Source organism: Misgurnus anguillicaudatus, chromosome 23 (genome assembly GCF_027580225.2).
Source record: "Misgurnus anguillicaudatus chromosome 23, ASM2758022v2, whole genome shotgun sequence".
Lineage (NCBI taxonomy): Eukaryota > Metazoa > Chordata > Actinopteri > Cypriniformes > Cobitidae > Misgurnus > Misgurnus anguillicaudatus.
In genome coordinates this window covers 4,045,785-4,057,869 of record NC_073359.2, presented here as the reverse complement: position 1 = coordinate 4,057,869, position 12,085 = coordinate 4,045,785, and the positions used below count along the sequence as shown (strand labels likewise).

Sequence of the window (12,085 nt, the reverse complement as noted above, 5' to 3'; positions counted from 1 at the left end):
TGTTTTCGCAAAATCTTATCTATCATCTCCCCCCTTGCGCAATGTTCACTACCATGCGCATTCATCATTACCATTTTCTCCATTCTAGATGGTATTACTAATTCTTGTTGCTCTGTTCTCCACAAACCTTTTACATTGACAACACCTTTGCTTTGCCACTCCATCTTTTCAATTTGTTACACTGTGTTTTGCATGTCTCTGATTTCATATACATTTACGTCTGCGGAAATGCTCACATGTTCACTGTCAGTCTTTTTACCTGATCTTGTCACTACCATAGCCATAGTTTTCAGCTAACTCTGGTTTTGCCACACCTAATTTTGCTTCCTCATCTGCTTTTTCATTACCTTTGTCAATGAATGAATCTCCTTTTGCGTGCTGCACACTTAATTACATTTACTTTAGCTGGTTTTTGTATTTCCTCAAATAGTTGTGTGATCTCTTCTTAAACCAAGTCTGCTCTCAGTTTCATCTCTTTAATTTATTTTGTTATACACTACAATATAGCAACATATGTCTGATTTTTTTTCCATGTCCTCACATTTAAATTCCCTAAATTACTTTACCCTACTGGCATATTCTGGTATTAACTCTGATATGAACTACAACACCCCGTTGCTCCCAAAAATGCCATCATTTGCTTCACTGTGTTTTGCTATGGATAGTCAAGCATGGGACTGTGGTGTTTGTCTCAAATTTATTTTTGCCCTTCAAAGGTTACTCTTTTTAGGTATTGTACACTGGTTTTAGCCAATATAATCTTTTATTTTCATACTTTTAACCACATATCATACAGTCTGCTCCAAACTTGTTTGGTTAATTTCTCAAACACCTCTCTGTTGTTATGTGCTCTCAAAATATCATATACATATTGCAAGCATACTCCCTCTCATCTCTGGGGATAACTAGCTTATCTTTTATCAATTGGTTAAACAAAGCAATTACCTGCTCCTTTGTGCTGCTATCCTGCACTCTTAGAACGAATGTGTTAAAAACAACACATTAGTGTTGATTCTGGGACAACACACTAACTGTGTTGTCCCAGAATTCACCCATCTCTGTGTTATTATTAAAACAACACATTTTGTGTTACTTAACACAACATGTGTTATATTTTAACACAAAATCAACACAAAATGACACATAATGTGTTAAAATTACACATAATGTGTTAAAAGCTTACCGCACAATGATGTGTAAAAAATTAACACATCCTTTCTAAGAGTGTGTAAAATTATTTGCTTCTGATGTATACCTGTCTCAGTCATTTCTAATGGAATTAGATACCTGCCTAGCTCCCTATCCAATATACTTCTGGTCTAATTAAATGGGTTAGTTCCTGTTTAGTTATTTTGGTTAGACACTGCAATGTTAATCCCTGTGGTGTGGTTTTGATGGTAGCATCTAATTTACACAAAATGTCCCTTCCAATTAATGGAACCTGAGGTGCCATCAGAAATGGATTTATAACAGTTTTTCCTTCTATTTGAAGCATAATTGGTTCTGACAGACACATTTTCATAGGTTTTCCAGAGAATCCTATTGTGTCAATTAAACATTCAATTTTCACTCAATTAATTATGCATGTTAATTTAGATTCTTCCCAATCATTTTCGATAATGCTACCTGTTGGTTAATGGGACCCTCCGAACACCCCTATTGCTTCCATGGGTTTGTTGGACAGTCACGCCTACTGTAGCATGAGTATTCTCCCCACATCCCCAGCAAACATTGTTTTGCCCGAAATATGGACCCATATCAGCGGATGTCCTGTTCTGAAAATATTCCCTTCTTCTGCCCCTTTGCCATCTTCAAAAACTAATTCCTCTACTCTCTCCACTAGGTGCCATCACATTCACAACTACTTGCTGATACGGGGCTGCGCCCTGGGGGTGCTGCCATGGGTTCAGATTTTGGGTTTGATCGGCAGCTTGTTTTTGCAGATCTGCTACCTGTTCAGTTAGGAGTGTGTGTTGCAACCATTTCGCCCTGAGAGTGGCTCGCTGACTCATATGACCCTGCCCATCCCACTACATAGGTTCCCCTGGGGTCCTTACTGATATCGTTGTGTCTTTTCTTTTCCTCCAGACTAACTTGAGCCAGCTTTCGTTCAGTCTCTTTAGCTTGTTGCTCTAAGTCTCTTTCGTGTTTCTGGTGTTTGGAAGCATGGTGTTTCAGGGTCTCCACCCACTGGCTGTGTGGCATTGCATCTAGCCCTGGGGTGTCACTCAGTTTGTTTTGCACAGACACCGGCAGTGCGTCCAGCAGTTCCTTTCTGAAAAGTCTGGTTTCAAAGTCTCTTGGGTCAGTGGGATCCACAGTGCACAGTCCTCCAGACCCAGTGCAGCGGGGGTCAGTTTGGTGCTGTCAAACTTGACAGGAAACTCAGTTCTCAAGGCACCCCCAAAGTCTGCCTCTGTAATAGTCAAGAGCCTGACCGTCAAAATCATACAAAACCACACTCTGTCCCATACCTGCTAACCACAACACATCCTCCATTTCCCTCAAACTAGTGATTTTTGCCAGTAAGGCTTTTATGTCACCCACCGCCAATCTTGTACCTTGTGTTTCTCTCTCCAACGCATCAATCCAGGGACCAGCACCATATCTTAAACTTGGCAACAAATGTATTATAGTCTCTAAATCCCTGTGAGCCCATGGGACATACACAGCTGTTTTCCCTTCAATACGCAATGGAAATACGCTCACACCTGGCTCATTCATTCCACCTCTAGGGGTACTTTTCAATAATGGGGATCTGTCCTCTATTTGGTCAAAGTCTAAAGCTAATGTGTCCCTATACTCCAAATCTCTGTTTCTCTCCTCTACTAACATCTTAGCTCTGTAAGTTCTTAATCCATCAGGTCCTGACATTTTTGTCATATCTATACCACCTTTAGAGGCTGGGTACTCTTGTGTCATTTTCATATTTAGCCAGTCGTCAGTTTCTCGCTTTCTTTGTTCCATAGCATGCACTGCCCTAACCTTTTGTTGTTTAAGCACCCTTTCTTTTTCTCTCTCTCTATCCTGCCTTTCTTGCTCCAAAATCATCCTTTCTTCCTCTTGTAATCTTTTACCCAGCTCTCTGTCCTGCGATAGCCCTGCTAAACCCAAAGACTTCACTTCTTTAGTTAATTCTGTTATTTCCTTTGCTCTCTGTTCAATTAGTCGATCCAGATGTTCTAACTGATTCCTGGTATACTGACTAGCTCCTCCTGCTGCCTCACTTTGATCACTGAATGATCCTTCCTTGCCTCTATGCATCTCATCATACAGTTCCACATTTCCCTCAATTTCTAATTCCCCTTTAAGCTGCATAGTTCCTTTTATAACTGGATACAGTGTGCTAGCATTTGGTGAAGCAACAGGGGTGGTTGGGGCTGGAGTGAGAGCAGTGAAGGGAGGGTTACTTTCAGAGAGAGTGGTGAAGGGAGGGGTGATTGTGTGCATGGTAGAGGGAGGGCATGGATTGAGGGAGGCCTGGGCAGTGGGCGGTGCATAGGGCGGTGGCTTAACTTTTGTAGTTATCACAGGTAATTGGTTTGCAGTGTCTAATGGCTGTTCTAGCAATCTTGTCTTTTCTATTCTTTCGTTTTGCTTTGCCAGCTCTTGAGCTCTGACCTCTTCTCTATCAGCCATCACTCTTTCAGCTTCCTTACTCCAGCAACCTCTAGCTTTTTCCCACAATTCCATTCCATCTAACAAAGCTTTCCTCTTTTCTTTCTTTCCATCCTTCTTTGCTTTCAACTCCTGATTAGCTATGTAATTAGTCATCCAAATTTTCATACTCTTTGTTTTTTCTTTATTCCATGTTCCCTGTTCTGGCCAGTGAAAGGGAGGCTGCTCTCCTTTCTTATATTTGTTACTTCTGGTATACCATTTTAGATCATTACACCACTTAGCCAATGCTTTACCATCAAAGCCTTTGTCTTGTAAGTTACACCATTCTACCGGGGCCACAGTGATAGCACGCTCTAATTCTTTGGTTGCTGCTTCCATGTTACACTGAATGGTTGTTTGCTTTATTTATTTAACAATAAATCAATGCACTTCTCTGCACTATAAAATGTTCCAGTCAGGCAACTGGAATAAATCACAAAGGGTCCCACAAGTATGTAAATGATCTCCTCTTCACCAATCACTTTATCTGTCACACAACCACTTTTAAGATTTGATTCAAATTTAAACTTAGCACTTACAATGCTCAGTTCTCTATATCCCACAATTGTCTTTGACACATAAATCTTACAACTGGAAAAACTTCTTATCTCAGGCCAACTAAAACTAACAAAAAAGATTCCTCTGATTAATTGTGCTATTTTATATGCAGACGTAACTGTATTGATCTCAGACACTACTGTTTTAATGGTTAAACTTCCTTCTGTTAACTTTTCTTTTGTTAAATCAAATACACTCAATAATTACTTTTCAATATTAGACAAAGATTTCAGGTTCCACCAAAATTCAATGTTTTCAGTCACAACTGACATTCCATCACGGACAATATTTTTCACACAGGATAACTCTTACCCCTAACTTTCAAAATCAAAATTTTCATATTAGTTGATTAAGATGCAGAAATGCTTTTTTGGGACGTTTTTTAAAAACTATTCACTTATGGTAAGTCCTTACCATGCAACAATTAAAAAACACTTTCTTAACTTTAAGTTGGACAGAAGCTTTTCCCTTGTCTCTCCCGAGTTTATTTGATAGAGTAACTTATAGTATCATAGTTCATCGATAAATTACCCTTAAACACTGTGTTCAACTCAAAGAATACCTTATAATATCATAGTTCATCGTTAAAGCACCCTTGAACACTGTGTCCATATCAGTGAGCTCTCTATAGTATCACAGTTCATCGATAGAGGCACACATAAACACTCACTCAAGCAACCCACTGGTTTTTCCCGCACTCCAGACTCTCTCGCTCACCCACGTCTGCACATTCTAAGCACCTTGGTACCCAAACTATGCAAACTCTTCATATTTGTTTCACAGAGCAATTTATAGTATCAAAGTTCATCAATAAATTACTCTCAAATACTCATTTAAGCAACCCACTGGTTCTCCCTCAACAAAAATCTCTCTCTTATCTCACTTTTGTTTCGTAACTTAACCAGTTACATCAAAAAACAACTAACAGTCAAACCCACTGGTTTTCTTTCCTTTAAAAAGATATATCTGTACTCATCTCAGATAATCTATTTAAATCAGCCCACTGGCTTTACAAAATTTAGTTTCAAAATTAATGTTTTAGTTTGAGTCCATAAAATCAGCAAAATTTAGTATAATTAAATGCCCTCTTGGCTATTAACAGTCAACGCCCTCTTGGCTATGTTAATATTAATTTCCATCAACTGTTTCACTGTTTCCATCAACTGTTTCCTCAGATAAGAGTACACCTACTCGGAAGACCAGGTTTCCCTATTAGAGATAATTTATCTTGTAATATCATCCACAAGTCCCTTCTCATTAATCGCAATACTAGTTAGTTTATGTGTTACAGAGAGAATTCAGGAATTCAAATGAAAATGCCGGGCTGTCTGTGTTCTCCAAACAGAGTCAAAAATCTCATCAATGCAGGTGAAAAAATGCTATAACGCTTTGCTTACCTTAATTTAAGAAGCAAGCGGCTGGCCAGCCTTAGCAGTTTAACACCCACAAAAAAGAGACAATCGACTCAGGATGGAGAACATCTCCCCCCGACCGTGAACGGCCTCTGAACGATCCCACTCGGTTGTCCAATGTTCTCTCTTGTAACCCTGCTCCGCAGCGCCAATAATGTCGTGGATTTTTTCAGGAGAATCAGAGACGGTTGAGATGCAAAATTCTCTTCAAAGTATTTTATTAAAGAATTGTGTCAGACAGCTTGAAACACAATACTGGTCATAGGGTGTACACCTGGTAAAATGATAATGACAATGACCCCGTTCTGAGTTTTTCAGTATATTATATAGTGTTCCAATAGTGGTCCAATAGCCCTGCCTTTCTTTCACTCTGTACTGTCCCAATGTCCAGCACTCAAAACCTTCAGGCCCCTTAGCTCCTTCTCATAACTCATGACAACTTGGTGATGCTGTGGCTTTATCTCTATAACATTTCAAGCTGGTACATAAATCCTTCCATGGGTGGTAAAACTCAGTGTCTTTGTTCTCTAACACATCATACAACTATTTGCTATCCTTACCATGGACACCCTTATCTCCTCCAGGCCCAGCTATGGAACAACACATTCATATGCAAGCAACAGAGAGACAACTTAAACCTTAATTCATGTAGACCTTAAACATGAAACACATTAAAAGCATACCATATAAAACATTAATACTAATCTGTAAGATAAAACACTCAAAATTTCTCTACCATAGAATAAAGACAAAACTAGCCAAAAAATATAACAAATAAAAGCCTTCAAAAACCTAAATCAATACGATTGAGGTTGATTTGTATCGTATTGAAGGGGTTGGTGTTCTTACTCATTTGTACTCTGGTAGTCTAGTAAGTTATCGTCAAGTTTACTGTTAAGCATTCAAGTAGTTCCTGTCATAGTTTTGTGTAGTCTTATTCTGTTTATCATCTGTCTTTGTTGGTGCCTTTAGGTGTTTTAGTCACCAATTGGGATTTCTTTTGTACCCAATAAACCTTGTACTGTATCTGTACATGCAAAGCCTGCATCTGGGTCTCTCTCTCTCTCTCTCTCTCTCTCTCTCTCTTTCTCTCTCTCTCTAGAACAGAGTAATACATTCCTATTTTTTCTCTTCTATCAGGGATTCCTGGTTGTGATTTATATCAGCAACTCATTTGGAGAGTAATGTAATGACTTAACGCTGTTGGGTCAGTTTCCCAGACAGGGTTTAGATTAATCCAGGACTAGGCTTTAGTTATATTAAGACATTTAAGTAACTTTTACAAACATACCTTACACAAAAATACTGGTGTGCATCTTGAGATCAAACATTGGCACCTATGAGTTTAGATAGTTGGTAACATTTTACAATAAAGTTTTATTTGTTAACATTATTAAATACATCAGCTAACTTGAGGTCAAGTGGGTCAAATTTAAAAGTAAATAAATTTACATCATTGTTCTCTAGTGCAGGATTTTACATATTTACATTATACTGTGTTACGAATGTCAATAATATTTCATATTTATTTTCAGGGTCCTTAACATTGGATGACTTTAATGTAACCTGTGATGAACTGAATATTTGTGCTGTGATGGGGACACGTGTGATAGTGAGGTGCTCTTACTCAAACATCAACATCACAACTGTGTTCTGGTTCAGTCAGAAACAGAGAACAAACTGGAGAAACAAAGATGAACCTGAAGATTTGACTTTAGATTCAGATTACTCAGGACGAGTGTATCAGAGGATCACTAAAGATCACTCACAACTCGCAATAAGAGATCCGAGAGAGAGAGACAGTGGAGAATATCAGCTCATGTTCATTATGAAGGATGGAGTTAAACATCTCAGCTCAGTCACAGTCAATCTAACAGTTTCAGGTACATTTACATTCTCATCAGTCCAGTTAAACTCTTTTCATTTCTTATCTAATGTAAGATTTTAATTATTTAGTTGTACAGGTGAAGATGAATCCTGAATCTACAGGACAGCGAGTAAAACTGAGCTGTGATTCCTCCTGCCCTTTAACATCTGCATATGGTTACCACTGGTACAAGAATGGAGAACATTTATCATTTGACCAAAGCATATCTGTATCATCCAATGAAAACACTGACAGTTATTACTGCACTGTGCCTGGTTCAGAGCGCTCTTCATCTGTGTGTGAGTGTGACATTTATAAAATATTTAAATTAAAATGGAAGAACAAACTTTGCAGTTTTCTTGTTGATTCATATACAGTATGAGTGTGTTTGTAATTGATTGTGAATGTTACAGCAGTATTTTGTGACTCTTTCAGGTGTTTCTAACAGTAGCTGTTGGGGTGTGACTTACACCTCTAGAAGAGTTTGTGCTTTAGTGGGATCAACAGTAGATATTAACTCTTCATACTCACATCCCACTGGATATACAGTAGAGAAAACATACTGGCATTACTATCATTATGGGAAATTCAGAGATCTGCATGAGGATCATCAGTTTGCTGGTCGTGTGGAGTTTGTGGGAAACACACTGAGAATCAAAGACGTCAACGTGAGAGACACTGGAAGATATCAGTTCAGGATCATCACTAACACATCAGATGAAGTTTCTGGTTCTCCTGGAGTCACTCTTACTGTTACAGGTAACTGCTCATAATAAACTCTCTGTAAAGCTGCTTTCACTGATCAGATTTGATGAATATATTTATGCTACAGATTTAGGGTACTTACAATTTTTTAATCTTTTGCTAAACGATGAGTAGATTACATTTTAAATATTAAAATATCAATGCTATCAATCATTTGAGTTAATCATCTGAAATGTCATCTCGTCTGAACACTGTATGATGTTTATGTTGTGAATTTTACACTTTTTTTAAAGTTGTCCATTGTGAAAATAATATAATGTGTTTTGTACTGCATATATGATGCTGTTGTATCTGAATGGTTCATTAGTTGGACTATGCAGTTTACCAGCTTGCAAGCATGGTTGACCGGATGCTGGTAAATAGTGTAAATATGTTGGTCAAGCAGCCAGACCAGCAGCAAACCATCACTTAACAGTCTAATCCAGTATTAAAACTGAAGCTAGTATAAACTGGTTTTATGAGTTGTTACACGTTCTGTCTAAGTGTGCGATTTATGACAAACTTGCAAAGTTGATCAAGACTTTATGTTGATGTTGAGGACACTCATCACAGAAGTCTTCAGATTTAAAACAAATACGCTAATCAACATTTGACGTTGATCAAAAAAGTTAATCAAAGTTGTTTTTAGACAAAAAGGTTTTGATCCACTTCAAATGTTGACTGTATATTTATGTTGCACTCGTGTGTTTGACAGATGATTTTATTTGAAGTTGTGTTCACATTATATATTTTATTTGTATGTGTGTGTTTGACTGCATTATCTTGCCATTGTTCACATCATACTGAATTGAGCTGAATCAAACATTTCAGACCTAACTTTAAAAAGTAGTTGATGTGAACTCTCTTAAATGAAATCTCAGGTACATATCAGGTGAGAAGCAGTCCAGACCCTGTGATAGATGGAGAAAAAGTGATATTAAGCTGTTCAGCTGAATGCACTTTGGATAGCAAACATACTTACATCTGGTATAAGAATGGACAACAGGTAACAGATGGATTGACATTATTAAACAAGCTGTACCTGGACTCAATCAACAGTGAGGAGCTACAAGAGTATTCCTGTACTGTAAGAGGTAACACAACATCTCATCATACATCTGATGAAATTATATAAGAGATAGTTTCAGTCCTTGATGCTGATTGGTTTATACTCAGCTATGACATCATCACTGAGGTACTTTCACTGTGCAGCACTCACAGCTGATCATTAATATTGTGTCAGTTATAGTTTATATGTTAAATACTTCAGTATATCTCATAATGAAAGAAACATTTGTGTCATTATTATTTTCATTTTATAGAAATTTGATTTATTAAAAGATTTCACTCATTTGTCTCTGTGTCAGTCTGTAAGTCACGGGTTAAAGGTCATTGCTCTTCAGTTGTGATGATATTCATAATGTGGCACAGCCTCTATACCTGCATTCAGGTGATCTATCTGATAGATTTACTGTATTGATTTTAACATCATGAGTCTTTGTAATCAGTGCTTTAAGTGGGCCGGAACGCCCCGGTACTCAGTACCGCCACTTCTAAAAATAGCTCTTGAGCGTACCACCACCTCTACGTGCGCCCAGAACGTGCTTTTAGCGTACCGGAACGCTCATCTGTTTAAAAATCAGGTTTCATTTAATCATTTGGCAGCGCTGCAGCTTTTCAGAGCGCCCTTAATGTACGCTTCCTAATTCGTTCCACCGAGAGCAGAGACTACATTACCCATACACCCTTGCGTTTACAAGTTAAAAGCGCATGCGTCCTTCAGTCAGTGTCAACGTGCTCCGGAGAGGTGTGTGTTTGTGTGTGAAACGCTCAACCATAGCTGCTCGGTTAAAATGAAAATACAATGAACACGTAATATGCCCTCCTTGTTTTAGACTCTGAGTAATAAAAGAACAAGGTCAGAATCAGAGGACTCGCTGCCTGACATCCCACCAAGCCAGAATGATAGCTGCAGGTCAGACGCAAGCCTTGTAGGTACGTGATAATCTCCGCTGTCGCGGCTGTCAGTTTGGTTCCCCTCGACGCAACTTCGGATTTCCTCAGGCGATGTGCAGAAAACATTCTTGAAATTGTAATATACATTTAGTTTAATTGCTAAACTAAAAGTAAACGAAATTTCAATGAATTTGAACGACGTGCACAGTAGTTTTACCACCCGCAAAATGGAAAAAAATGGGACAAAATAAATGACTTTAGAGTTTCAAGTGGCCAGTATTTTGTTATTCTTGACCCCATAGACATGGTCTTGGTGTCATTTTAATGTTTTTTTTTCAAGCTTTTTCTATCTGAACCACTAGTTTTAGCATTTAACCATGCTGAAAATTTTACTCACATATCTACCTTTTGCACATTTTATTTATGTTCAAAAACTCTTTCTACAATAGCTCTTTCTAATGGTATTTTTTCAAAATCCTTTTGCACATTTTATTTATGTTCAATAGCTATTTCTAGCTCAAGCAAATCCACAAATTTATAAAAGGATTAATTATTTTTTACAAGGTCGTCTGTTGACTGCTAAATATAAAACCCCTTCAATATAGGAGTCGAGTCAGCAAAAAAAATAGAGTACCGGCACCTCTTTTGGGCCACTTAAAGCACTGTTTGTAATGAAGATAAAGAGTAAAGTTATGTTCTGAATTTCCTGGGCTTTGTCTTTGTTCAGATTCAATAGATAAAACCAATGAAACAACTGACAGAAACAACGAAGAAATGGACAAAGCCACTGAAGCAGTAGTGGACAGCTCAGTGTTTGTCTCTCTGTTGGTGTTTCTGCCTCAGTTTCTCATTATAGGAGCTGTATGGATCTGGTAAGTAAAAATATCAAGTAAAACTCAAAACTGTATAACATACAGTGAATATTCTGATATGAATTCAGATTGTAAGAGTGTGAATTTTGACCCTACAGGTTTTTCATCAGAATGAATAAATTGAACTCATCTAAAAACAAAACTGATGACAAACAAATAGAGGTGAGAAAATCTGTATATCTGTATGTTAAATAAACTAATGGTCAGATTTTATAACATTATCTCTTTCTGTGTGTTTGTCATTGTTAGATGTTGCAGGTCTGTGAGTAGATCAGCTGTCTGTCCATCAGAACTACTGGAGTGATGTCACAACTCTCTTTATGACATCATCACCTAGCAACAGTCAAAACTTCACATATGTACTCTGGTGACACCAAAGATTTATTTGACATCTTAACAAAGTGTTGTGAAATGTCCCTTTTAATGACAAGCTCAGTGTAAATAATATAATGCTCAAATACATGTTTTTTTTTTTTAGTTATGTTAGGATTTTTTACAGGGCTGTCTCTTAAACTTGCAGTTATGAAAGCATTTGTTCAGTTTACATTTTACATTTGATCATTTTATTATCATGGGAGAATTAAAGCACTTATTAAAAATGTTAAGCTTATAAAGATGTTTATCTGTGTGTGTTATTGCTATTTTTAGGCTGGGTTTTGTATAAATAATTTACATGATATTTCAGTATTTAAAAATAATATTTAAAGTCCTTTATATTAATGAACCTTAATTTTGTGTAAGTGTGTGTCTTTTTCATCCAATTCTCCCTCAAAAGGAAAAGGGGACTTCTTAGTTTAAAAAAGATTTATTAAAATAAAAATACACATAAAATTATAATTGATCAGTAACTGTTTTAAAGGGACAATTCACCCAAAGATGAAACTCTGTCATTTCCTCAGTTGACACTGACAGTATTCAATGACTTTCATATTTGTTGTTTCTACTATGTGAAATATCTTAATTTTGTGTTCAACAGAATAAATGCAGGAAATTCATGTAAGTAGTTTAGTGATTGT

The 12,085-nt window shown here is 37.3% G+C and overlaps 1 protein-coding gene across 2 annotated transcripts in view; it reads left to right on the top strand.

Annotated features, from left to right (window-relative positions):
- LOC141359296 (sialoadhesin-like) overlaps nucleotides 1–12,085 on the top strand; it is a 155,631-nt gene that overhangs the window by 113,176 nt on the left and 30,370 nt on the right. The window contains exon 1 of one of the 2 annotated variants that reach the window (XM_073861527.1): nucleotides 7,210–7,513. The exons of the other annotated variant lie outside the window; for it this stretch is intronic. Coding sequence (XP_073717628.1) covers nucleotides 7,225–7,513 — 289 coding nt within the window. The 5' untranslated portion in view covers nucleotides 7,210–7,224. Of the gene's footprint in view, nucleotides 1–7,209; nucleotides 7,514–12,085 lie in introns of those variants that run through there. 2 annotated transcript variants of the gene reach the window in all.